The sequence below is a fragment of the Anabrus simplex genome, chromosome 7 (assembly GCF_040414725.1).
Source record: "Anabrus simplex isolate iqAnaSimp1 chromosome 7, ASM4041472v1, whole genome shotgun sequence".
Lineage (NCBI taxonomy): Eukaryota > Metazoa > Arthropoda > Insecta > Orthoptera > Tettigoniidae > Anabrus > Anabrus simplex.
In genome coordinates this window covers 334578431-334605555 of record NC_090271.1, presented here as the reverse complement: position 1 = coordinate 334605555, position 27125 = coordinate 334578431, and the positions used below count along the sequence as shown (strand labels likewise).

Here is a 27125-nt window from a genome sequence, read left to right as displayed (position 1 = left end):
AGCGGTAAAATTTAGCAAGTGATAAAGTTTTAAACAAACTTGTGAATAGGTCAGTACTCACCCCAACCCTGTTGTATGCTCGAACTTGGAAGACATAATCTTGTCCAGGAGAGAGGTCTAATACAGTACATTCAGTTTCTTTGCCTTTATGAACAACTCGAAGAGAAGAATCAGGGCACTTCATTATCACCTCAAATTCCGTTAATGGTGCCCCACCATCATATTCTGGATAGCCTGAAATAGATAATGAGAATTAGTAATATTTTCCAAAACACAAATAATATCCAAAGCTAAAATTCTCTAATTTTCACAAATCAGTCATTAACAAATCTGACTCCTTGGCTAAAGAGTCAACATCACGGCCTTTGGTTCAGAGTACCCTGTGTTCAATTTCTGGCTGAATATACAGTAGAGTCTCACTCAACTGACCTTCGCTTATCCGACATTCTGTGTTAACCGACACTCGTAGATTTAATTTGAACTTTTGGCAGAGACTAAATTCTGGGACACCCGGTGTGGAGGGTGCAACCGTGGGACAATCACTCGCCTGACTGCTGGCGGTAGGACCGCTTTTTTTTTTTTTTTTTCCTCTCAAGGACAGGTGCAGTGAGTCTTCAGTCATTGTTCAGTGTAGTATTGATTGGGTGCAGATGTTATAGTTTTCATATCCTCTGTGAGTATGGCAAATAAACGGAAGAAAGTGATTGTTTCTATAGAAGACAAGTTGAGTGCATTATAAAATAATAATAATAATAATCGTATGGCCTCAGCTACCGTGTGCGGACATTTCAATTTGACGCCATCTGGCTGTCTGCTCGTCAATTTTGACGTTCCGTTTTACTCAAGGCCCACTAGATGGCAGACCGAGTAAACCAAAACTCTCTTGGGCGTCTATGGCTGAGATTTAATTAATTTTGTCGGGTAAACACCAAATGTGTCACCAGAGATCTTTTACATGCTGACATCGTACGACATGGAGTGTCTAATGGACTTTTTTCTGCCCTTAAAAAATCCGACTACCTCTGCCAGGTTTGATCCCACTATCTTGGGATCCAGAGGCCGACACTCTACCAACTGATCCACAGTGCATTAAAGAGACTGGACAAAAAGTGGCTTCAGATTATGGTGTCGGACGTGTTACAGTGGGAGACTGCTAAAAAAAAAGAAAAAGAGGGAAGAAACTGAAATGTGGTGCTCTACCAGAGCAACAAGTAATGCACTGAAAATTAGAAAAACCATGAAAAATGTGAGTACAAGAAAGTAAGCAAAACACTACTTCTTTGGTTCAATCAAAACTGGGAAAAGGGCCTGCCAATATCTGGCCCATTCTGCAAGAAAAGCGGTGTATTTCCAGAAGGAGTTTAATGAAGGGGACCCTAATTTTACTGCCAGTGCTGAGTGGCTTGATCGGTGGAAAAACGGTACGGCATTAGGCAGCTGTAGAGAAAAACTGTCAGCTAAATCCGCTGAAGTTGTGAAATTGTAAAAGGAAGTTCAAGAAATAATTCTTGCTGAAGGATTAATCGGTGATCAGATTTTTAATTGTGATGAGACTGGGCTAAATTTCAAGATGATGCCATCAAAACTCTCACAGCCCAAGCCGAGACGTCTGCACCTGGCTACAAGCGAAGTAAGGAAAGAGTTACTGTTCTTGCCTGTAGTAATGTTACTGGGAACTTAAAAGCTAAATTGCTTATGATCGGTAAAGCAAAGAAGCCTAGGGCATTTAAAAACATTTCTGTTAATACTCCTCCAGTCCATCACACGAAACAGAAGGTTGCCTGGATGTCTGCTGACATCTTTAACGACTGCTTTTTTACAAAGTTTGTTCCAGATGTAGAAAAATTTCTAGCTTCAAACAATCTCCCTAGAAAAGCTCTCTTCCACTAGATAATGCTCCGTCACACCCAAATGAAGAGCAACTTACAAGTGGTGACATCAAAGTCATGTTTCTCCCTCCTAACGTGACGTCATTATGCCAGTCAATGGATCAAGGTGGGCTGGAAACATTGAAGAAGAAATATCTGCGGAAACTCCTTTAATCCCTGATAGAGGAAATGGACAATGGCCCAATATAGGAAAGTTAAAACGAATCAACATGAAAGACGTGGCATACTGGATAGCGCAGCCTTGGGAAGAAGTTGAAATAACAACATTAGCGAAGTTTTGGAACATACTGTTGAGTGAAGTTGAACATTGGGAGGAGGTGGTACAAGAAGACATGGAAAACATTGTTCCCTCACTGAATTGCATTCCTGGCTGTGAGGATGCTACGACTCAAGAATGTAAGTGGTGTGCACAAGATCAGCTGTTTGAACTAACTGACCCTGATATTATTGATTTTGTGAATGCTAACGAAAATGAGGATGATGAAGAAGAAGAATGACGCATTGCAGAACAAAAGGAGAAAACAATGACTCACAGTGAAGGATTAAGTTCATTGGAAATGGCATTAACCTACGTTGAGCAACAGCCAGAAGTAAGCGCAACGGAGGTGTTGATTTTTCGTCGATGGCAGGATCTCGCAGCAAGAAAACGTGAATCAGCAGGCAAGCAGTCATTGTTAACAAGTTTCTTTTTGTAAGACATTTAGAATGTTTTTGTTCAATACTGTATGTACTGTACAATTGAACTGAAAATTCAATAAATAGAGATAGATGGTTTGTGACGTACCGATACCGGTGCTCCTGTCGGAGCTCCTCTGTTGGTCTGTATTGATTATAGACTGTTGTGTGTTTAATCAGAGTACCGTAAAACATGTCATTGTTTTAGTAATACAGTATAGCCTTCCTTTTTGTTTTAATTCATTTTCAAAGTTATTCTGTATTATCCAACATTTTTGGTGATCCAACGTACTCCAGGTCCCGTTTAGGTCGGATAATCTAGACTCTACTGTAGTTTATTCATCTGGCTCTAGGACTGAGTATTTGTGTTCATCTTACTACACACTATCAACCAAAAAAAGTCAACAACAACAACAACAATACATAGGTAATCGTGAATACATCCCTCTCTGCAGGGTTGGCATCAAGAAGGCATCAGGCCGTAATACCGAGCCCATGAATTTGGGAAACAGGCCAAGAAGATGATGCTACAATAATAAACAATTGGTACAATAATAAACAATATAGAATGTAACCATTTCAGTCGAGTCTTTCCTTTGAATCCATTTAAATGTATTCCACAAGAGAGATGCTTAAAACAGAATAACAAGTAAATATATATTGCACAGTGAGTCAAGGACAATACCACGGATAGAGCTCTGTACGTTACACCAACCCGATAGCCTCCCAAAGTAAACATTCCTGTATATTTCTTCATGAAAGTCAGTAAAATTCCTCTCACTTTTCAGATTACTTGAAGAGCAAGCTAAATGCTAACAATCTTACAGTTTTGTTTCTTACAACAAAGACTGGAGAATTTTCCTTGCTTTCCTCTCCTTTGATTGTTCTTTAAGAAAGATTAAAGTTCCAGAAAATTCTTTTATACTCAATGATTGATTTACATGAGTTTACTTAAAGGTAATTCATTTTATAAAAGTCAAGGAACAGACTCACCCCACTTAAGAGAAAGTGACGTGGCTCGTGGTTTGCCGTGCAGTCTAGGTGGCGAACACTTGCTAGGGCATACAGCCTCCGTGATCACAGTGCATAGATCAGAGCAATCACTTCGTCCTCCAGCACTAATACAAGACACTCGAACCTGATACGTGGTCCCAGGCACCAGTCGGTCACAGACGCACTCTGTGTCAGGGCCCGTGTAGATAGTCTCAAATCCTGAGGAAATATATATTATTACCTTTGTGTACAGAATCTCATCTCTGGCTTTAAAAAGTCAAGTCTTTAGAAGATTCAGTATTGTGCTTTATTTCAGACAAAAAGGTCACAGAGAAAGACATTTTAAAATTGTACTGAAATTTCAGATGATTCTGACACTTAAAAAAATTATTTATTTGCAACAGTCATTATTCACTCTAAAACTCACATTATAAAATGAGTGCCTTATAGTGACTAAGAAGAATTCCGTTCACAAAAAAAAAAGTTGTATTTGAATATCTGAAGACGTAAAATCTATACTCTGTACAGAAATAAAAATTATAAACATGGCTTTAAAAGAAAATTGGATGAAAACAATACATAAAAATTATATATGTACTAAAGACTTATTGTGTGTGCAGTGTTTGTGAATTAAATGAATATTGCAATAAAACTTTTATGATACTCCAAATCAAAATAAAAAGTAGAAACTGTATTACCTTCAATGTAAATCTGACATGAAGTTAGCTCATGACAACTGTGACATCAACCGCTACAGTTTGTGCTACAGTCATGTAAGTTTTGCAGAAATGTTTGTACTTCCCATTCAGTTTCAATGTTTCATCTTTGATTAGATTTTCTTCAGAATATTAGGTACAGTATTTTACTAATTTCTGAAAATACCAAGTACAGCTATTGAGGGGTAGTAGGTGAAGTGAGCTTCACTGATTATTTTTACCTGAATTATTTTTAAAATTTTGAAATTTAAAATTGATTTTCCTTATCATGTATGTTGATTTTAATAAGAACATAATTCTGCATTTTTGTACAGTGCCCGGCTCTTATACTGTTCTGGCAATGAGCACAGTGCGATTTTGGCCAAAATGACCGGGGAAGTGAAGTTGTCCTCTCAATGCTCACCCTCTGATGGTGGAACTTAGCTCATGACAACTGTAACATCAACCGCTACAGTTTGTGCTGCAGTGAAGTAAATGAGAGAGATACAAGGTAACTAGAATATAAGGTAGGCTACTCCGGCGGTTGAAGCTTCCATTGCCTGGAGCGCTCTGACGTCACGCGGTATGAATGATAGCGAGTAAGGTACACGGTCGCAGTACAGCAAGCCTGTGAGTTCTCGTGTCTGTGAAACATCTTCTCAATCTTTCATCAAATAAGTGTCTGGTTTAGTCTGATTCGATAAGTAACGGCACTTCCAATAGATTTAAAAACGTGAAAATGCGTTAAATTTCGTCACATGTTGAGCAGGTAGAACATCAACTATCAAATACATGACATATACCGGTAAATTCACAAGTAAGTATTTATTTATTTTCCACCTAGTCGATACAATGATTGCTTAAGGCAATTTTTAATGGTCAAAAGTGGTACATGTTTCGTATATTATCAACATCTTCAGCCACATAACACTGTTTAGACGAAAAATATATAAAATTGACAAAGTAATGCTTTAGAGGACCATTAAAAATTGCCTTAAGCAATCATTGTATCGACTAGGTGGAAAATAAATAAATACTTAATTGTGAATCTATTGAAGTGCGATACGGACCATGAAGCTGATTTTATGTAATATACCGGTAATACGATAAGAAATAAGATATTGCCATGCAACTCAAAATAATTAATTTATTTCCTGATGAAGTAAATATTTAGATCAAATGGCATAGGAAAATATGCATCATATCGACATCTTTATGGAATTATATTAAATTATTAAAATGTACGTGTCAGGAGACTTAATTACTTGATGAACCAGCCCAAAGCTTAGCCTTCTTATTGGCATATTTTCTCAGTGCTAGCTCCTTACTCTTTGCATTAAAATGCCATATCCTAATAAATGTCCTGGTCCTTACGTAGAGACAAATTATTTTGTCATGGAATACTGGAAATTTTGACTTAATAATAGATATAAGAGTTTTCATTACGTTTTTGCATCTGGATACAGTCTTACCGTGAAACACACCAAATGAAATTTCGAACTGGGCTTTAGTTTTTAACCACTCATGACTGGGATGTGTGAGGCCCCCTTTTGAAATAACCGAGATCCAGTAACAGGTCTCTTCTCGCACGACATTTTTGTCTCTTTCTTCGTATTTACGGTATATCGGATCACGGATACTGTATTATTTCACGAGCTTCGAAATATATTCAGAAATATAAGTTATTAGCACATAATGATGTTCATATTATTGGATTTTACGTCCCACTAACTATGTATTTGAGCACCTTTCACCACCGGACTGAGACAGGATCGAACCTGCCAAGTTGGGCTAAGAAGGCCAGCGCTCTACCATTTGAGTTGCTACTCAGTCCGGCTATTAGCACATAACAATAATTATAGAAAATATGATTTTTCATTCATTCATTTATATCTGACACCATACGAGCTGTAATAATGGAGATATTCAAGAGTTTATTACAAAGTGTTTCAGTAACCAAGCATTGCTGATGAGGAAGTATTGTTATGCCATCACAGTAGCAAACCAACTGGTTTGATGGTTGTTGTCGTTATTGTCTTTATAATATGCAAAATAATAATAATGTTATTTGTGTTACGTCTCACGAACAACATTTACGGTTTTCTGAGACTTGAGGTGCCGTAATTTTGTCCCACGGGAGTTCTTTTACGTGCTGACAATTTATAGCGCCACACACGTTTCCATAATATGTTGACTGCATTTTAATCAGTACAGTGGTTCTACTTCAGATACTGACAACACGAACACTGTTCACGTAGTGTACCACTATAAAAGTATTATGTATCCATGATCCAATATACAGTAAATACGTAGAAAGAGATAAAAATGTCGGGCGGTCGGTCGGTCACTTGCTTTCTTGGCTTACGCTGCGTGAACCATCAACGATAGACCCCAAGTGTAAGCATACGAAATGTAGAGCATAGAATCCTCTACAAAAAAAGTCCATGATGGCACATACCTATTTCCAACCGGCTGCCCTCTAGAAGCGATTTTATGCTACAGTCCGCGGTAAAAAATATAACTCCTTAAAATTAAATAAATATTTCAATATTATCCTCGAGTTCCTCATCAAAATAAATTATTTGACCTCCTCCAGTATTTTATAAGGATTACAATAACCTTGTCAGGACATTATTTGCATAAATGGTTCAGAAGTTATGACCATTTTAGACTGTAGTGATAATACGTGTCAGGAGCGCTGTCTCATATCACATGACGTCACGCAGAAGGCGGACAGGGAGAGAAACAAGTGACTGCGATGCGGGAAGAGACCCCCCTGAGAGAGATATATGTTTCTCTTTCCCGTGTGGACTGGAGCACGCTTCCTGCTTTACAGTTGTGCTGAATCCTGTTTGTGATACGGTATAGAATGTGTTTTATTAGAAACACCATTTTCACATTGAAAAAACAAAGATAAGAAGGTATTAGGGATTTGAATAATTTATCAAGAGAAATGTTCAATAAATGTTCATGTTCTTTGAAATAATTTACGAAAAGACTAGGTAAATAACTTAATAGGGAATCTGCCACCTAGATGCAGATCAAGGATGACTGACTGACCTTTTAAATTGTGGGCTCCCTACTGAATCTCTACAAAGTGAAACATTCAGGTAATTGTAGCAAACAGTCCTGGTTTAAGGAATTCCCGTAGTGTACTGCTCTCCGACTCTGCAAAAATTGTTTTGTTGCCCATGCTTGGATTTTTTATTTTTATTTTTTAAAGCAATAAAAGCAACATTTGGAATAGGTGAGTTCAATTCTCAAGATAAACGTGTGTAATTTTTTTTCCTATTAGCTCTTCATTTAACTTCACAGCCGAAAGCTTCAAGTGGTACACATTAATTACATACAAATTCTTATAGATGAGCAGGCCAATTTGTTGCCACTGAACAACCAACCCACTCCTGAATACTAACATTCAGAAAATCAAAGAAAAGAAAAAAAGCACCGTCTTGTCAGATATGCCATATGCGTACGAATAATCCCTGCATACTGCATTTTTTCAAAATATGGTGGCAAAAATTTTAGATGCAATTATACAAATATCTGGAAGTTGGTATTTTTACGTCCACTCTGTTGGCAGCTATGTTCCCACCATAAGCAAGAAGGGTGCCACATAGATATAGATATGGCAGATGGATATAGAGTAGTAGTAGTAGCAGCAGCAGCAGCAGCAGTAGTAGTTCAAGCTGGCTGGCGCGAGTTCTCATTATAAGTCATTCATGGTTAAAGAAAAGCTTCACAGTCCGACTCTGCGTTGGCGTTTGGCCCGTTGGGGGTTTTAACGTTCAATAGTTAATTCATCTGGCTCAGGTTGTTTGTACTGTCTTTCACTCTAGCTAGGGCCCCATCCTCACACACGCACAGGTCACCCATCAACAAGAAAGACTTGCACCGGGCTTCTTCGCAGGTCACACGTCACTATTACTTTCTATTGAAGAGGCAGAGCTAATTGTGGGAAGAAACTACCATGTGGACAAAAGTTTTAGTACATGGCCGGAGGAAAAAAAAAGCTCGTCTCGAACATACGAGCATTTCACAGACAAAAGGCAAAGTTTCCACTAATAAAAAACAGGATGTGCGAATATGTGACTGAAAAGAGACGGTTGGTATGAGTGATCACGACCTACAGCAATAGCAAGGGTGTTAAAGATTACAGATTTCAGGATTGTCCATGGATGTTTCACAAGTGTTTTGAATTAAATACCGTCAGTTTTTGTATGTAAACTACCGGTACACAAACTCCCCCAGCCATTTATGGAGAAAAGATCGTAAATTTTCACAGATCTTCTATCGGTTTGCAACAGAGAAATTTGTATTTACTCTTGCAAACTGACTATGCAGACCAGATGGCAATATTGAGGAAAAAAGTACTGTTTATAGTATGTTATTGAATGGTTTAGGAATTATCGTCATTTAGTGAAAGAACAGGAATGGTTTAAATATTGCATGAGGACAAAAGAGTGAGCTAACAGGCAGATGCCACACTGAACTGAAAATGGGAAGAGACATCCACCAGAAGGAAAATAGTTATCTACAAGGAAATCTTTTAAGGCTTGTCACCATAACCCAAGGCAGGTGACTATTGCTGTCTGCTAATTATTTCTAGAGCAAGATTCAAAACTCACCACTGCCACTATTAAGCTCTAAAATATACGTAGTGATGTCCGCTCCTCCTCTGTCCGAGGGAGGTTCCCACTTCATCTTAAACGCATGGGCATGCACACGTCCTTTGACGCTGGGTCTGGGTGGTGCAGCAGGCCGGTCCGGCAAAGTACGATAGCAAACCTCTTCAGACCATCGCGATGCACCTTCCTCGTTGTTCGCTCGCAGCTGTTAAGAAACAAGATACATTATAGTTGTATTATTCTTGTTTTTATACTAAGACGACAATAAGTTAATAAAGCTACTGTACAGAGTAGCTTCATGATGCATGATGCTTTACCTCAGAATGAAACCACAATAAGGACATGCTTTCTAGAAAAGAACTTAACCATGATCAATCAATCAATCAATCAATCAATCAATCAATCAATCAATCAATCAATCAATCAATCAATCAATCAATCAATCAATCAATCAATCAATCAATACTGATCTGCATTTAGGGCAGTCGCCCAGGTGGCAGATTCCCTATCTGTTGTTTTCCTAGCCTTTTCCTAAATGATTTCAAAGAAATTGGAAATTTATTGAACATCTCCCTTGGTAAGTTATTCCAATCCCTAACTCCCTTTCCTATAAATGAATATTTGCCCCAGTTTGTTCTCTTGAATTCCAACTTTATCTTCATATTGTGATCTTTCCTACTTTTATAAACGCCAGTCAAACTTATTCGTCTACTAATGTAATTCCACGCCATCTCTCCGCTGACAGCTCGGAACATACCACTTAGATCAAAAATTAGATGTTGGCTTTTCAGGCGTTTGCTCTATTAACCAGCATTTTGTCTTAGGTCTGACACTAGACTCTTCAGAGTGGGATGTGTCAGACCCTACCCACTGATGCTGGGGTGTATGCAGGTGAACTTATCAGAAGCCTTTTATTAGGCACAGTCTGATAACTGCATACGGGAGATAAGACTCCACAATGGAATTAATGCCCGCCTAGCAAATAAAAGGCTTCTGATAAGTTCACCTGCATACACCCCAGCATCCATGGGTAGGGTCTGACACATCCCACTCTGAAGAGTCTAGTGTCAGACCTAAGATGAAATGCTGGTTAATAGAGCAAACGCCTGAAAAGCCAACATCTAATTTTTGATCTGATTTTGATATGCTCTATTGGTGGAAAAATATCTAATTCCCTCCATGGGAACTTAGAATTTCCACATACCACTTAGTCGAGCAGCTCTCCTTCTTTCTCTCAATTCCTCCCAGCCCAAACTTTGCAACATTTTTGTAACGCTCCTCTTTTGTCGGAAATCACCCAGAACAAATCAAGCTGCTTTTCTTTGGATTTTTTCCAGTTCTTGAATCAGGTAATCCTGGTGAGGGTCCCATACACTGCAACCATACTCTAGTTGGGGTCTTACCAGAGACTTATATGCCCTCTCCTTTACATCCTTACTACAACCCCTAAACACCCTCATAACCATGTGCAGAGATCTGTACCCTTTATTTACAATCCCATTTCTGTGATTACCCCAATGAAGATCTTTCCTTATATTAACACCTAGATACTTACAATGATCCCCAAAAGGAACTTTCACCCCATCAATGCCGTAATTAAAACTGAGAGGACTTTTCCTATTTGTGAAATGCACAACCTGACTTTTAACCCTGTTTATCAACATACCATTGCCTGTTGTCCATCTCACAACATTTTCAAGGTCATGTTGCAGTTGCTCACAATCTTGTAACTTATTTATTACTCTATAGAGAATAACATCATCCGCAAAAAGCCTTACCTCTGATTCCACTCCTTTACTCATATCATTTATATATATAACATAAAGGTCCGATAATACTGCCTTGAGGAATTCCCCTCTTAATTATTACAAGGTCAGATAAAGCTTCACCTACTCTAATTCTCTGAGATCTATTTTCTAGAAATATAGCAACCCATTCAGTCACTCTTTTGTCTAGTCCAATTGCACTCATTTTTGCCAGTAGTCTCCCATGATCCACCCTATCAAATGCTTTTGACAGGTCAATAGCGATACAGTCCATTTGACCTCCTGAATCCAATGATGCATCTGTAAGCGGACTAGTACATGCTCCATCAGCCGAACTAAATATCCGTAAGTGGACCGCTTCGCCGTGCATCAATGTCTCGTGTAACAACACATCCAAGTGGTATTAGCTGTAGATGAAAACATTTGTGTTTGAAACTCTAGATACCTCGATTCATTGTTTTCTGGCATTTTTGCTCTTTCTGCTATTTGGTTTCCGAGGTGAACTGATCGGTAGATTGATGTTTTGTTGCCATGAAGATGGCTTCAAAGAAATGCGGGAAAAGCTCAGTATCTTGATCTAGAAGTTTCATTTCCATATTGACAGATTACACATGTACAGATAAGAAAGGATTTCCACCTTATCAGCTTACAGTACCGGTTTCGACCCTAACTAGTCGTCATCAGCTGAACATGAATGCCTTTACATATATATCAAGCAAGAATTGACATTACCCTGTCTAAAGGAAGATGCCATAAGGAAACACCATATCTCAGTGTGTCCAAATTGGGCATTTTGAGTGTGAATTGGTTATGTGTTATGATTTTGAGTTTCAGGTACATGGGTATAAAGGTATCTTCTACAGGACTAGATTTTACAGTCAAATTTCTAGTCCTGAAGAAGATAGCTTTATACCCATGTACCTCAAACTCAAAATCATAACACAACCAATTCACACTCAACACACTTACTTGTGCCAGGCTCCTCACTTTCATCTATCCTATCCGACCTCTCTTGGTCAACTCTTGTTCTTTTCCAACCCCGACGCTATTAGGTTTGCGAGGGCTAGGGAGTCTTTCATTTTCATGCCCTTCATGGCCCTTATCTTCCTTTGGCCGATCATTTTTTGAAGTGTCGGATCCCTTCCTTCTCTCTGAGTAGTGTTATATACAGGATGGTTGCCCAGTTGTACTTCCTCTTAAAACAATAATCACCACCACCACTCACACTCAACATGCCCAATTTGGTACACTCAGATATGGTGTTTCCTTACGGCATCTTCCTTTAGACAGGGTAATGTCAATTCTTGCTTGATATATATGTAAAGGTATTTATGTTCAGCTGATGACGACTAGTTAGGGTAAAAACTGGTACTGTAAGCTAATTCTTACAATAAACAGTATTGATAAGGTGGAAATCCTTTCTTATCTGTACATGTGTAAAAGCTCAGTAATAAATAAATTCAAGTTTGCCTGATGTTTTAGGTTCTGATTTGAGCAATGATAGTGACCCTGTGCAGTATTAGCACATGAATTGTGTGGCATTTCTGAATAATACAGAACAGGTCCCGTGACAATATATGCAGATCACCCACAGTACTGTTTTAACTGAAAACATGCAACAACAAGGCTGTATGCTTGAAATATGGCGGAACAATAAGCATGGTGATGGGAGGTTTTGCGATCTTCTTGATCAGTAGATTACAGCTTTATATCTGATGCATTATTAGTGAATTAGAACAAGATCTGAAAACATTAAAGTAAGATTCAAAGGTAACAATCTCAGCTGCTGCCACATTAATATCTCAATAACATAAGTTTTATATTGTGGTTATTCCACTAAGTTAATACACCAACATGAATACTTACTCTAAACTTATACTCTGTATGCCTTCGGAGACCCTCTCGAATGTAATGCTGTTCTTTTCCGTTATATATTGGTAGGAAACCATGACCAGATTCCAAGTCCTCCATCTGAAGAGTGAAGTCTTCATCATTTGGACGCCGTTGCCAAGCTAGGTGCAGACTGTTCACAGATGCTTCCTTCAGAACTGGAGGGGAGGGTTGATTTGGTGGACTTCCTGACGTAGAGAACTGGATCACATCTGAGTACAGGCTAGAACATAACATTTATATGATAATTATGTTTATATATCACCTGATGCTTCATAAGTACATTTATATGAGAAATATAGGCACAGAAAAAGATGATTATATGATGAAATTAAATTTATAGTAACTCCCAAAACTTCTCTCCAAGTGCCAGCTGACTGCTGAGGTTGAATTAAGATGCTGTCACAATATATAGTTAATGAAATGTAATATTATCAAAGCAAAACCACCATACGAGGAACACAAAAGTGCATGCTAAGCAAGTGGGTTATGCTTTACAGGTCACATAGCTGTAAGCTGGAGTTTAGAAGATGATGTTTCGGACCTCCTCCGCTGACAGACTTAGAGATGGTTCTCCATAGACTCTTATTTTCACACTAGGCACTTTGCCATTTCCTGTCACAATATAATTGAAAACCTGTAAGGGTTACTGAGACACTATTGACACAGCATATCACAGGAGTTTTACATATTTAAATTCTTCAACATCACACCTTGTATCAGTTCCAACCATCCTGGTATCAATGGACACAGTTCTGTAAAATAAGTGTTCTAATGTCTTTGAACTTCAATTTGATCTTTTTTTTTTTTTTGTCATGATCAACCACTGTCTCTGAATGGTGAAAGTGGACACATACAACACACAAACAAGCAGTACAAGGGTTGTAATCCTTCCTGTATGGTCACTGTCACACCGTTCCAATAAACCCATAGAAAACTCATTAACTTTGATGAATGGATAATCAGATAGAAAAACAAAAACAAAACTTCTCCCATTACAGTAAGTGTTGGAAATACTCTCCATCAGCTGTCGACAAGCGTTGTAACGTTCACTCTCTGCAATTCAGCCTCATGAATCTTCAAAATTTCGGTGCAAATCGCATTTTTCAGTTCTTCTATGGAGTGGGATCGATCGATCAATCAATCAATCAATCAATCAATCAATCAATCAATCAATCAATGACTACTGATTCCCTAATGTTGTTTTCCTTGCCTTTTCTTAAATGATTGCAAAGAAATTGGAAATTTATTGGTAAGTTATTCCAATTCCCAACTCCCCTTCCTAGAAACGAATATTTCCCCCAATTTGTCCTCTTGAATTCCAACTTTATCTTCATATTGTGATCTTTCCTACTTTTAAAGACACCACTCTAACTTATTCGTCTACTGATGTCCTCCCACGCCATCTCTCCACTGATGGCTTGGAACATACCATTTACAAGTAAGCGCAGTTGTGATCTCACATCCGGGAGATAGTGGGTTCGAATCCCACTGTCAGCAGCCCTGAAGATGGTTTTCTGCGGTTTCCCAATTTCACACCAGGGAAATGCTGGGGCTTTACCTTAATTAAGGCCACGGCCGCTTCCTTCCCATTCCTAGGCCGTTCCTGTCCCGTCGTCGCCATAAGACCTACCTGTGTCAGTGCGACGTAAAGCAAAAAAGAAAAAAAACCTTACAGGTAACTATTCTCATTTTTGTTCCGTATTGAAGATGACATAATTTTAAACGCATAAAATAGTGGATTGTATTGTACTGAATAGGTGGTTTCATAAATATTATTATAATATTTGTGATATACATACCACTTAGTCAAGCAGCTCGTCTCCTTTCTCCCTAGTCTTCCCAACCAAAACTTTGCAACATTTTTGTAACACTACTCTTTTGTTGGAAATCGCCCAGAACAAATCAAGCTGCTTTTCTTTGGATTTTTTTCAGCTCTTGAATCAAGTAAGCCTGGTGAGGGTCCCATACACTGGAACCATACTCTAGTTGGGGTCTTACCAGAAACTTATATGCCCTCTCATTCATATCCTTACTGAAAATGAAAACCTACAACCTGTTTTCCAGTCACTGACCAGGTCAGGGATGAAATGAAATGAATCTTATATAGGCTATTAGTACGATGGGGTCTCCACTCCCAAAATGATTTGTTAATGAGTGATAGACGCTATGAAATGAGAATGGAGAGTGTTGCTGGAATGAAAGATGACAGGGAAAACCGGAGTACCCGGAGAAAAACCTGTCCCGCCTCCGCTTTTTCCAGCACAAATCTCACATGGAGTGACCGGGATTTGAACCACGGTATCCAGCGGTGAGAGGCCGACGTGCTGCCGTCTGCACGGAGGCTCTATATCCTTACTACAACCCCTAAATACCTTCATAACCATGTGCAGAGATCTGTACCCTTTATTTACAATCATGTTTATGTGATTACCCCAATGAAGATCTTTCCTTATATTAACACCAAGATACTTACAATGATCCCCAAAAGGAACTTTCACCCCATCAACACAGTAATTAAAACTGAGAGGACTTTTCCTATTTGTGAAACTCACAACCTGACTTTTAACCCCGTTTATCATCATACCATTGCCTACTGTCCATCTCACAGCATTATTGAGGTCATTTTGGGGGTTACTTCTATACACTATCTTTCAAACTACCTCATAAACAGAAGTCGCAAGGTGTTAAATCATGGGAGCAAGCTGGCCATAAACTGACACTAATTATTCTGTCCCTGAAAACATTGAATTTTGAGTTGGTTGTGCTGTAGCCCTGTCTAGCTGGAAATACCTGAGCAACCTTTCCTATTTGATCAGTTGAGGAAAGAACTCATTCAATATTAATGCTATGCACTATTAGCGCACCAAACTCCTATCTCAAGGTCATGAAGTAGAGTATTCTTCTTGGATTCTCACATGACCAATACTGGTTATTTTGAGAATTTACATGTCCATGCAAATAAAACCAAGTTTCATCAGAAAATGGCACTAATTCAGGATTTAATTCACCACTGTTAACAGACTGAAGAAACCAATTGCAATAATGTTTTCTTCCGGCAGGATCTCTTTGGCTTAAACTCTATACTTCTGTGACTTTGTACGGTTTAAATTTCAGTTTTCCTGCTACCTGCTGTCCAGAAGAATATGAAACCTCACTCTGTTGAGCTAGTTTCCTTTTGGCACTCATGCTCCAGGAAACTGTTGTGTGGAATTCTCTTGTCACTCTCCCAGCAGAGTCATGCTTTAAAAATCTACGGCATATGAAAACACACTGTTCAACACTTAATTCATAAGCCATGAAATTAACTAAACTGATCAATTACTACTGAATAAGCAGCAATCACGCTGTATGCTCTATGAAAGCTTATCACAAACTGACTGAGACATCCCTCTACTGGCTGAGCTCAAATGGGTCAGGTGGCTTTAGCATCATCCACTTACCCAGATGCACTTTTAGGAGTAACTGGTAACATGACTAAGGTTCGCACTGCAGTATGCATGCTCCTGTGAAAAAATAAATTGGTACCGTACTTTCCTCCCCCTGTTGCCACTTGAGCAAGTGAAGACAGTTATTGTTTTTATTTCACTCCCATTCCTCCCACATTGAGTGGAGAGCCATGAAGACCGAGCGAGCTGGGCGTGTGGTTAGGGGCACACAGCTGTGAGCTTGCATTCAGGAGATAGTGGGTTCGAATCCCACTCTCAGCGGCCCTAAAGATGGTTTTCCGTGGTTTCCAATTTTCACACCAGCTACAGCCGCTTCCTTCCAACTCCTAGCCCTTTCCTATCCCATTATTGCCATAAGACCTATCAGCGTCAATGCGGCATAAAGCCAATTGTAAAATAATCAAGAATTACTTTAAAAGCTACAAACAGTTTATTTTGTAGAAAATAGGAAAGACTTATAAAATCAATACTGTTATCAGAAATATTGTTGACTCCATGTCCGTGAAATCTTTTGGCAGATTTTCTGACATGTGAAGGCTAGAGCCTTGTCCCCTCTGCACATGAGCAGTCATAATGAACACCAATCATTGGAAGTATAAAATCTGTGATATTGGAATTGTTGTAACTCTGTAGTTTTGGCACATACACACTCTACATCACAAAATACCTCCTTTGAACCACATATCCTCCCATTAGAATCAACACGCAAGCACACACTACTGCCTCCATTGTCATCACAGCAACATCATTCATCAAAGAACTATAATCAGAATTAAGATCACCATCATCCAATCATTGTAACTGTCCTGAAAAAGCAAAGAAATACCCTCATCAGATGGCCGCACTTGACAGCTTCCTGCCAAGATTGGTTGTCACAGCTCAACTTGCTTAAAGGAAGAGGAAACAGTACACTATACCTTTGACTTAGATGGTACAGTAATATAATGCCCATTGTGTACAGCAGCCGACATCTGGGGCATGTCGTACTAGTACGGTAATCCACACTATTGGAGAGAGAGAGAGAGAGTGGTATTCGAACCCACCATCCCCCGAATGCAAGTGCACAGCTGCGTGCCCCTAACCGCATGCCCTACTCGCTCGGTCTTCCTGGTTTTCCACTGAATGTAGGAAAAATAGGAATGAAAGAAAAACAATAACTGTATTCAGAGAGTTCCCAAACACTGTCTTTCAGCTTTAGGGAAGACTTATGGTCAAAATTCTGTCGGCATAAAACTTACGACTACAATTTCTGACATATATGCGAAGCCCAACCTTGTGAAATACAGACAGTGTATTTGAATTATATCATTTCCTTTAATGGGCTTGTAAAAGTCTTCCTAGAAGCAATAAAATTCATTGACCTTATTCTCAATATTCCAGCCCCTAGGCATTTGATTTAAGGAGCTTCTCTACCTCAGAAAGTTGCTGTACAAAATGTTTGGTGAACACTGCAATATGTTTTGGTTTCTCGAATACTCAGAACCAGGTTTTTAAGGCACTATCTATTAGTGTTCCAATTTGCTTTCCACGTATCACATATAACGTTCATTCCACACAGCCTATATAATTGTATTTAAATTACATGCCTGCAGTTGAAAATAAAAAAAACATACACGCACGCACGCGCACACAGAGAGAGAGAGATATATATATATCTGTCTTCATTACAGACTGTTATACCTTTCAGCGTTCAGTCTGCAAGCCTTTGTGAACATAATAGCCACTGCCACAATCCTCTATTTGTAACTAGTTCTGTGGCCTTGTTTAGTTCTATACCTCTTATCTTTAAATTGTTAGAAACTGGGTCTAACCATCATCGTCTTGGTCTCCCTCTACCTCTCTTACCCTTGATAACAGTCCATTGTTCTCCTAGGTAACCTATTCTCCTCCATTCGCCTCATATGACCCCACCATCAGTTTATGCGTACAGCTTCACCCACTGAGTTAATTCCTAACTTATCCTTTATCTCCTCATTTCAAGTACCCTCCTGCCATTGTTCCCACCTGTTTGTACCAGCAATCATTCTTGCTACTTACCGGTAAGTTGGCCATGCGGATAGGAGCGCACAGCTGTGAGCTTGCATTCGGAAGAGAGTGGGTTCAAACCCCACTGTCAGCAGCCCTGAAGATGGTTTTCCACGGTTTCCCATGCTGGGGCTGTACCTTAATTAAGGCCACAGCCACTTCCTTCCCATTCCTAGGCCTTTCCTATCCCATCATCGCCATAAGACCTATCTGTGTCAGCGCGACATAAAACAAATAGCATTCTTGCTACTTTCATGTCTCTTACTTCTAACTACTTGACAACCTCTACCTAGGGGAACGTGAACACCATTTGCTGATGAAAATGACATATAGCAAGCAAGCTGGTATCCTTTTTACTGAACTTATGGAAGATATTATTTCAATAGTTAACATCAACTTACCTCTTGCCACAATCGTTCACTGCTGCTAAGCGGAACCTGTAGCATGTTGAAGCCTGAAGCTTCATGAGGTTATGTTGTTTGCCCTTGTTTTTGTAGACTTCTACGAAACCATTACCCTTTCCCTCATCACACTCGAGTACATACTGTGTTATGTGGGAACCATTGTCCACTGGTGCATTCCACCTGAAACAGAGCAATATTATTAATTGCAAAATCAATTTAAAGCAATTACTCTTGTAAACATTCAATATGTTTGTTTTACCTACCTTTCTCTTCTAAGAGTACAGTCTAAGGTATTCAACTTAATCCTTATCTCTTTACTAAATACAAACTGGTGATGTGAAAATGGTTAAGTGTACGGAAAAGAGGTAAAAATATAGGAGGAGATGGAATGACACAAAACAACTTGAATTTTAGTCACAAACATAGTATTACAGTAGACTTTAAATCAAATGTTACAGTAGAAGAAAATTGTAATTTTCAGTGTAATCTTCAATAAGTTGTAACAAGAAAATATTGAAAACAAAACTATATTTATTTTATGGTTATAATGGGGAAAGAATTTTAAAATAAAAAACAAAACACAAAACATAAGGTTTTGTGTCACTTCATTACGCCCTGTTTTGAAATCTCTGACCAATTTTCCCACCGAAGTAACCAGCGCTTGCGTACTTCCGACTGTTTTTGATTCTTTTTTTTTTCTGTATTTGCTTTACATCGCACCGACACAGCCAGGTCTTATGGCGACAATGGGATAGGAAAGGCCTAGGAGTGGGAAGGAAGCAGTCGTGGCCTTAATTAAGGTACAGCCCCAGCATTTGCCTGGTGTGAAAATGGGAAACCACGGAAAACCATCTTCAGGGCTGCCGACAATGGGGTTCAAACCCACTATCTCCTGGACGCAAGCTCACAGCTGCGCGCCCTAACCGCACGGCCAACTCACCCGGTGTGTCTTTGATTCAAGAGCATGAGAAGTTTCAGGAAGTGGTCATTATCATAGAGGTAATCGTGTAACAGGAGAACTAGCGCACGGCTGCGCAAGGTGACATCCAGGTGTGAGAATGTGTCATGTGCGCTGCTGAAATGTATCGATTCCCAATTTCCATCGTCTTTGTCACTGTCCATTATGTCGACATCACGGTCCATGATAATAAGTGGTTTAGTCTCTACTGTCTCCTGGAGACGCGGCAACTGAGCACTCCATGAATGGTGAACACTCTGATTTGGAAAGGTAGACCTTCTTCCTGGGAGAACTCTGTTCCCCAGAAAGGGATTGAAGAGGAGGCCGCCGGGGCATCTCACTCTTGCCCACCGTTTCCTTATTTTTTGAAAGAGAGCTGGCAGATGGTTTGCTGGTCTTCTTCAGGGATCCTGTGAACTTCTTAGGCGAGCGGTAGGGCTTCTCCTCCTACTCTGACTGCTTTTGCTGTACTTGTGACTGGAACAAAGTCCGTACTTGGGCGACCTTATCTGCAAAGGAGACTGAGAACTCCGGAGCAGCCATGAATAACTTTCTATGGGCATCTGGGTAAGAGTTTTGATCTCCTGGATCTTCTTCTCCTGCTTTAATGTGGGACACTCCTTGGAGATTGGAGCATGCACACCTGGGCAGTTGATGCACACAGATGGTGGTGCGCAGTCAACTCCAACACGCTTGCATTTTCCACCTATTTTGAAGGTCGTCGAACCTTGACATCATAATGACGTGTCACCACATTTCTGGCAGTTGTAATACCTCACTGGCGATGGAATGTACGGTCGAACAGCCAGTCGGTACATTGCTACCTTTATTCTATCAGACATGGTCTCGGCGCCGAAGGTCAGGATGAAAACGCCTGTATCGAGCGGCTTGTCACCGACACACCTCCTTAACCTCTTCACATCCGTTACACCCTGACATGATAGGTTTCTAATCATCTCATCATTGGAAGCTTTAACCAAATCCCTGTGGAAGATTGCTCGCTTGCAGAGTTCAGTGATTGGTGCTTCTCGATGTTGACCACTACCATTCTGAACATTTTGTCCTTCAGTAGCCGCATGGATTGTCCTGCCGTCAATGTCTTAATAAGTGCACATCCATCACGCAGCTTTTGCATCTCACAGACTTCACCAACAGCAATTTCTTCAATTGCACTGGAAGCTACTAGGAATCGAGGTAGATGTTCGTCGCTTAAATAACCTACATCCTTTTCTTAGCTATCTTGGATGTTGGTTCTTTTGAAAGGTGCCACCCTTTTAAAAAAAAAAAAAAAAAGAAAAGAGAGGGTTCCGTTCTTGGTCCCACAAGTAGCTAGGGAAGTAAGTATACTTCCTTCAGCAAAGCCCACATTCCAAGATAGGGCTGGATACTCCAGAGGACGCCCAGTATCTGGAGGTCGGCCGCTAATGACTACTCTTCCAGTAGCCATGCACATCACCACGACCTGAAACTTGTGAGTGGGGGAGGTAGAAACCTCCATAAGTCCTTACTGCCCAAGGCAGAGGCTGGCCTGATAGTAAGAGAAATGAACGACACTGTGGTTAGCCAGTTTGAGTCCCGCTGGTGGAAAAAAAATTTCACCATCAGAATGTTGGTCGGCTGGGTACGAGAGGTGGTGATATACAATTTTCAATGACTACACTGTGTGCCAAAAGCCACAATTCAATTCCAAACCTCTCCACAATGTTCATATGAAGCTGTTGATAGCAATTCATACATCAGATGAGGATGTTAAGACTTGAGCAGACCCCTTAGTGCTATTCGACAGGAGCAGGCTATGTGCCGGCACCAGGTTTCATCCTATCCCTTCCCCCTATCATATATCGTGTAATTCATTTCATCTCATTAACTCTTCTAATGAGATTGATGTCAGGAAGAGCTTCTGGTAGTAAAAACACACAACGAAGTTTCATCTTGCTTCATACCCGACCCCGTAATGAAAATATTCAGGTAGTGAGTGAAGAAGTGAGAGGGTACTCGTACATGCTAAGGCAATTGGGAGTGCACAGGATCTGTTTCTGATCCTACATGGAAGAGAAATTGGCTTGCATTAAAACAAATTTTGAGTATTTGCCAGGAACCATAACCTGCCTAGAAGAAAGTAAGGCATGGCGTTGGACAGGTCAATAGAGTTAGTCAAGAATGCTTAACACTGCAAACAAAATGTAAGTTAATCTAGAAAGGACAGCTGAATCAAAAAGTGATGGAATCAACTAGACGGAAAAATATTCTGGACGTGGTCCTGGTAAAACCAGAATATCTCTAGAATAATAGATGGTATTAGTGATCATGAAGAGTTTTTGTTCTAGTTCAAAATAAATTTGATAATAGAAAACAAGGTTGTAAAAGTACAACTATTAGGCAGTATCATTTTTCTGATAAGACAGGCATGAGGGAGCTTTTAATAAGTAATAATGATCACTGCAACCATGAAATAAAAATGTAAACAGACTGTGGGCTGTTGTTGAGGAATGTAAAATCAGGTATGCTCCTTCAAGGGTGGTAAGGTATGGTAAAAGACCCCCTAAATTATAACAGAAAAGAAAAGAAAAGAGACAAGAAAGAGGTGCAGGTTGGTAATGGCTGTGGAAGTAAGGAGAAATTGAAGGAATTTACTAGGAAATTGTATCTAGCAAAGAAGTCAGATAAGGATAACGTGATGGCAAACATAATTGGTGGTCATACAAATTTTAGTGAAAAATGGAAGGGTATGTATAGGTACTTTAAGGCAGAAACAGATTCCAAATAAACATTCCAGGAATCATTCATGAATAAGGAGAGTGCATATGTGAGGATCTATAGAAGGCAGAAGTATTCAGACAGCAAAATGTAAAGATTGTTGGTTACAAGGATAATGTACAAATAGAGGAAGTGACTAATACTGATGACGTATTGAAATTTACGTACGATAACAAATATAATTTAAATAAGATACAGAAGTTGAATAATAGAAAAGCAACTGGAATTGATAAGATTTCTGGGGATATACTAAAGACAATGGGTTGGGATGTAGTACCATATCCTAAGTACTTATTTGATTATTGTTTGGTTGAAGGAGCTATACCAAATGAATGGAGAGCTGCTATAGTAGCCCCTTTGTATAAAGGAAAGGGTGATGAACATATATTAAAACTGAAAATTACAGGCTAATCAGTTTAACATGTGTTACATGTAAGCTTTGGGAAAGTAGTATTTCTGATTATATTAGACATGTTTGCAGAACTAATAACTGGTTCAATAGAAGGCTGTTAGGGTTTAGAAAAGGTTATTCCACTGAAGCCCAACTTGTAGGATTCCAGCAAAATATAGCAGATATCTTGGATTCAGGAGGTCAAATGGACTGTATTGTGATTCACCTATCTAAGGCTTTTGAAAGGGTAGATCACAGGAGACTACTGGAAAAAATGAGTGCAACAGGACTAGACAAAAGAGTAACTGAATGGGTGGCGCATTTCTAGAAAACAAAACTCAGAGAATTAGAGTACGTGAAGTATTATCTGATCCTGTAATCATTTAAGAAGGGAATTCCTCGAGGCTGTATTATTTGGACCTTTATGTTTACTAACATATATAAATGATAGGAGTAAAGAAGTATCAGAGATAAGGCTTTTTGCAGATGATGTTATACTGTATAGAATAATAAATACGTTACATGATTGTGAGTAATTGCAAAAAGATCTTGTCAATGTTGCAAAATGGACAGAAGGCAATGGTATGATGATAAATGGGGTTAAGCCAGGTTGTGAGTTTCACTAATAGGAAAAGTCCTCTGAGTTTTAATTACTGTGTTGATGGGGTGAAAGTTCCTTTTGGGGATCATTGTAAGTACTTAGGTGTTAATATAAGGAAAGATCTTCATTGGGGTAATCACATAAACGGGATTGTAAATAAAGGGTACAGATCTCTGCACATGGTTATGAGGATATTTAAGGGTTGTAGTAAGGATGTAAAGGGAAGGGCCATATAAGTCTCTGGTAAGACCCGAACAAGAGTATGATTCCAGTATATGGGATCCTCACCAGGATTACTTGATTCGAGAATCGGAAGAAATCCAAAGAAAAGCAGCTCAATTTGTTCTGGGCAATTTCCGACAAAAGAGTAGTGTTACAAAAATGTTGCAAAGTTTGGGCTGGGAAGACCTGGGAAAAAGGAGACGAACTGCTTGACTAAGCGTTATGTCACAGAGAGTTACAAAAATTGAAAATCTTCCATCTTTTTGATACTTTTTATTTGCTTTTTAGCAAATTATTATTTGTAAACAGTACATGTTTCGTTCTCACTTGGGAACATCTTCAGCTGTTGTTAAGCTTAGGTGAATCACTAAGTTTCTGAACACGTTATTTGCAAGTACATTGATCCTCTTAATTCTCTTGGAGCCAGGCGGTACTGCGAGCGTCCGCCCTTTAAATTGCCAGAGCCGATGAGATCGGCCTTTAAATATCCGTGCGGAAGTTGCCAGAGCCGATTACATCGGCCGGCTGGAAATTCTGTGATATACATACTTTTTTGGCAGTCTATAGTGATGTACATACTTTTGTAACAACCTGTAGTAAAGGGGCTACAAGTTATTGTGTGCCTGACCTTGCTTTGGAATTTCTAAGAGGGTGTTCTAGCTTTCACAAGAGTTGTTTCCTGTGTTTAGAAATACCGCTAACCGGTCAGTACAAGATTGCTTCTTACAGTGTGTGGATTCTTGACAGCAGAATGGCAAGTGGATCACATGATATATTTTCAGCAGGTATAGATGACAATAAATTAATGGAATATTTGGAACAATGCGAAGTGAACGCGGATGATTTATCGGATAGCGATAGTGAATTTAGTTCAGAGAGTAGTGATGAAATTATACCAGACACGCCCCCGGGATCACCACAGCTAAAGAAGAGGCGTTTATTTGTTTCTAATGGCAGTAAAGCTACTGTGAATACTGTTGTTGATGAAACTAGTGATGACGAAGATGATGATGATGATGATGTCTCTGGAGAACATTTTGTGGAAATTTCTCCCAATGAACCTGACAACGTTCCTCAGCCTCCTGTTTCGTTCATGGAACTTCCTGGACCTAAACATGCCCCTCCGCCTGATTCTCCGCCCATATCATACTTCAATTTATTTTTCACTTTTTCTCTGCTAAACCTTATAGTCACAGAGACCAATCGCTACGCTGACCAACTCCTTACTTGTAATGAACTGTCACCTAATTCCCGCTCTCGATGTTGGAGACGCACTACAATTGATGAAATAAGGGCGTTCATAGCTGTCATCATGAATATGGGACTAATAAGAAAACCTACCATTGTTTCGTACTGGAGTACTGTAAACCATTTCATTACCCCTTGGTTTGGTGAAATGTTCTCAAGGAATAGGTTTCAGCTTATTTTGAATTTTTTTCATTTAGTTGACAACAGTAAGCTTTCTCCTCCTGGCTCTCCAAACTACGATCCCTGTGCTCGATTCCAGCCTCTTGTAGATCATGCTAATAGGCTATTTAGACATCATTATACTCCTCATCAGCAACTTTCCATAGACGAAAGTTTAGTTGGAACCAAATGCCATACACAACTACTCCAATACATGCCGAATAAGCACCATCACAAGTGGGGGATAAAATTTTGGATGTTGTGTGATGCAGTTAGTAGGTATTGTGTTGGTTTTTATACATACCGAGGAGCAAGATCCACTGAAGACAGAAACGAAATCAGAATTAATGGACTGGCCTACACTGTAGTGACCAAACTCATGTCCCTAGGGAATTATTTTATGAAAGGTTTTCACGTTTACGCAGATAATTATTTTACGTCAATCCCCCTTGCAAAACATTTATACTCACTTGGAACATTTATTACCGGCACTATACGAAGAAACAGGATGGGACTACCAGATGCTGTGAAAAAGCCATTTAAATTAGTTTGTAATAAATATTTCAGACAGGGGTCAATTTTACTAGTGGGATCCAAACAGAAAAAATCTCAGAAAAATCAGGTGGTGGTTCTAAGTACACGCGGAGCTGCAATAGAAACAGAAGTGCCTGCAACTGCTAGAAACATTAATCAACCCAAGAGGAAACCTAATGTGATTTTAGACTATAATCGTTATATGGGTGGCATTGATACAAATGACATGATGGTGTATTTTTATTTAGATGAACGTAGAACTTTGAAATTCTGGAAAAAAGTTGGATTCAATATAATTTCGAGAATGGTCTTAAATGCTTATTTGATGTATTTAGAAAACTGTAACGGAAAGAAAATGACTAGGCTCCAGTTCTACTCCAGTATAATTGAATCTCTGAGTACTGAATGGTTTGAGAATAGACAAAAGATTATCACTAATATTCCCGTGTGTGGCGTAAAACTTTTGTCAGGTACATTAGAAAGACGGTGCGTTGTATGTAGCTCTCCGCAACAGAAAAAGAGGTCGCGAACTGTGTGCATCAAGTGCGATAAAGACCTGCATACTAAATGTGCAGCTCTTCATAAGTGCCCTAAATAAACAGAATATATTTGAAGTTCTACTTGAACAAAAAACAGATATTTTATATGACGTTGCGTTACGCTTTTTATTGTTCCTATTAGTGTTAGTGATAAGTGATTAGTGTTAGTGTAAATAACTTTAAGTGCTTCAACAGTGGTCTCAAACGTTGAACAACATTATATGGCGGTGACGGGTCTTCTTCTCAAAAATTTTCGGTGAGTAAATTTATTTTGTCATTTTCCTTCTTTTTTACTAGTGACATAGTAAATTTGTGTTTGGATTTTTTGTTTTTCTTTTTCTCGTTCAGAGCAATTATTCTGTTCATAAATGAATTCTCTATCATTACTTAAATGTCGGTCCCCACGGGTCAAGTGTAGTGTGCCTGCCTCTCACTCGGAGGTCATGGGTTCGATTCCCGGACAGGTGAGCGATTTTTACCTGGGTCTGAGTGTTGGTTCGAGGTCCACTCAAACTAAGTGACCCTAAGTGATGACAATCGAGGAGAGATCTTAGGCTAAGAGAGCTACCTTGGTCTAGAAAACCATGAATAATGAACGAGAGAATTCGTCTCACTGACCATGCGTCACCTCGTAAACTGCAGGTCTTCGGACTGAGCAGCGGTCGCTTAGTAGACCAAGGCCCATCAGGGCTTTAGTGCCATAGATGTTTTAATTACGCATATTGTATTGTATTGTAAGATGTTTTTAAAAATAGATACTGAAACAGAAAACTAAAAAGGGGATTTCCGATAAAATAAAAACTATAATCTCAACTATTATTTTTTACTTTTTAATAACTCAGAACTATTTTTATACAATCTACACCACATATATAAAATTTATCTTAAGTGTTTGCCATACATCGATATATACATGAATTTTATCGGTGAGTAAAATTGTCTTATTTTCATTAGGGACATACGTTTGAATTTTAATTTTTTATATTTTTATTCTTCGCGTTCAAAATAATTATTTTATAGAATTATATTTAGAAATAAATTCTGCATTTAGACGTATATTCTTTTGTATCGTAGATGATATTTTCAAAGTAGATATTGAGAGAGAAAGTGCAAAAATGTTTTTCTCTTCCTAAAAGTAAACGTTATCGACAACCATAATATCAACAATAATACTTTTTAATTATTTATATCACTCTAAATCAGTTGTTTATTTTATGTAGTCGACGTGTAGAAAATTTCTTGCCGGTATTTGACATACACCGGTAGATATACGCGAATGTTAAAATGCACGTAATTCTACTA

At 39.0% G+C, this 27125-nt stretch overlaps 1 protein-coding gene across 3 annotated transcripts in view; it reads right to left on the bottom strand.

Annotated features, from left to right (window-relative positions):
* LOC136877620 (fibronectin type-III domain-containing protein 3a) overlaps window positions 1–27125 on the bottom strand; it is a 384749-nt gene that overhangs the window by 51315 nt on the left and 306309 nt on the right. For all 3 annotated transcript variants that reach the window (XM_067151798.2, XM_067151799.2, XM_067151801.2), the window contains 5 exons: window positions 18412–18594; window positions 12513–12759; window positions 8881–9085; window positions 3558–3776; window positions 62–234 (listed from right to left, as the gene is read on the bottom strand). In XM_067151798.2, the coding sequence (XP_067007899.1) occupies window positions 62–234; window positions 3558–3776; window positions 8881–9085; window positions 12513–12759; window positions 18412–18594 (1027 nt within the window). The remainder of the gene's footprint in view (window positions 1–61; window positions 235–3557; window positions 3777–8880; window positions 9086–12512; window positions 12760–18411; window positions 18595–27125) is intronic.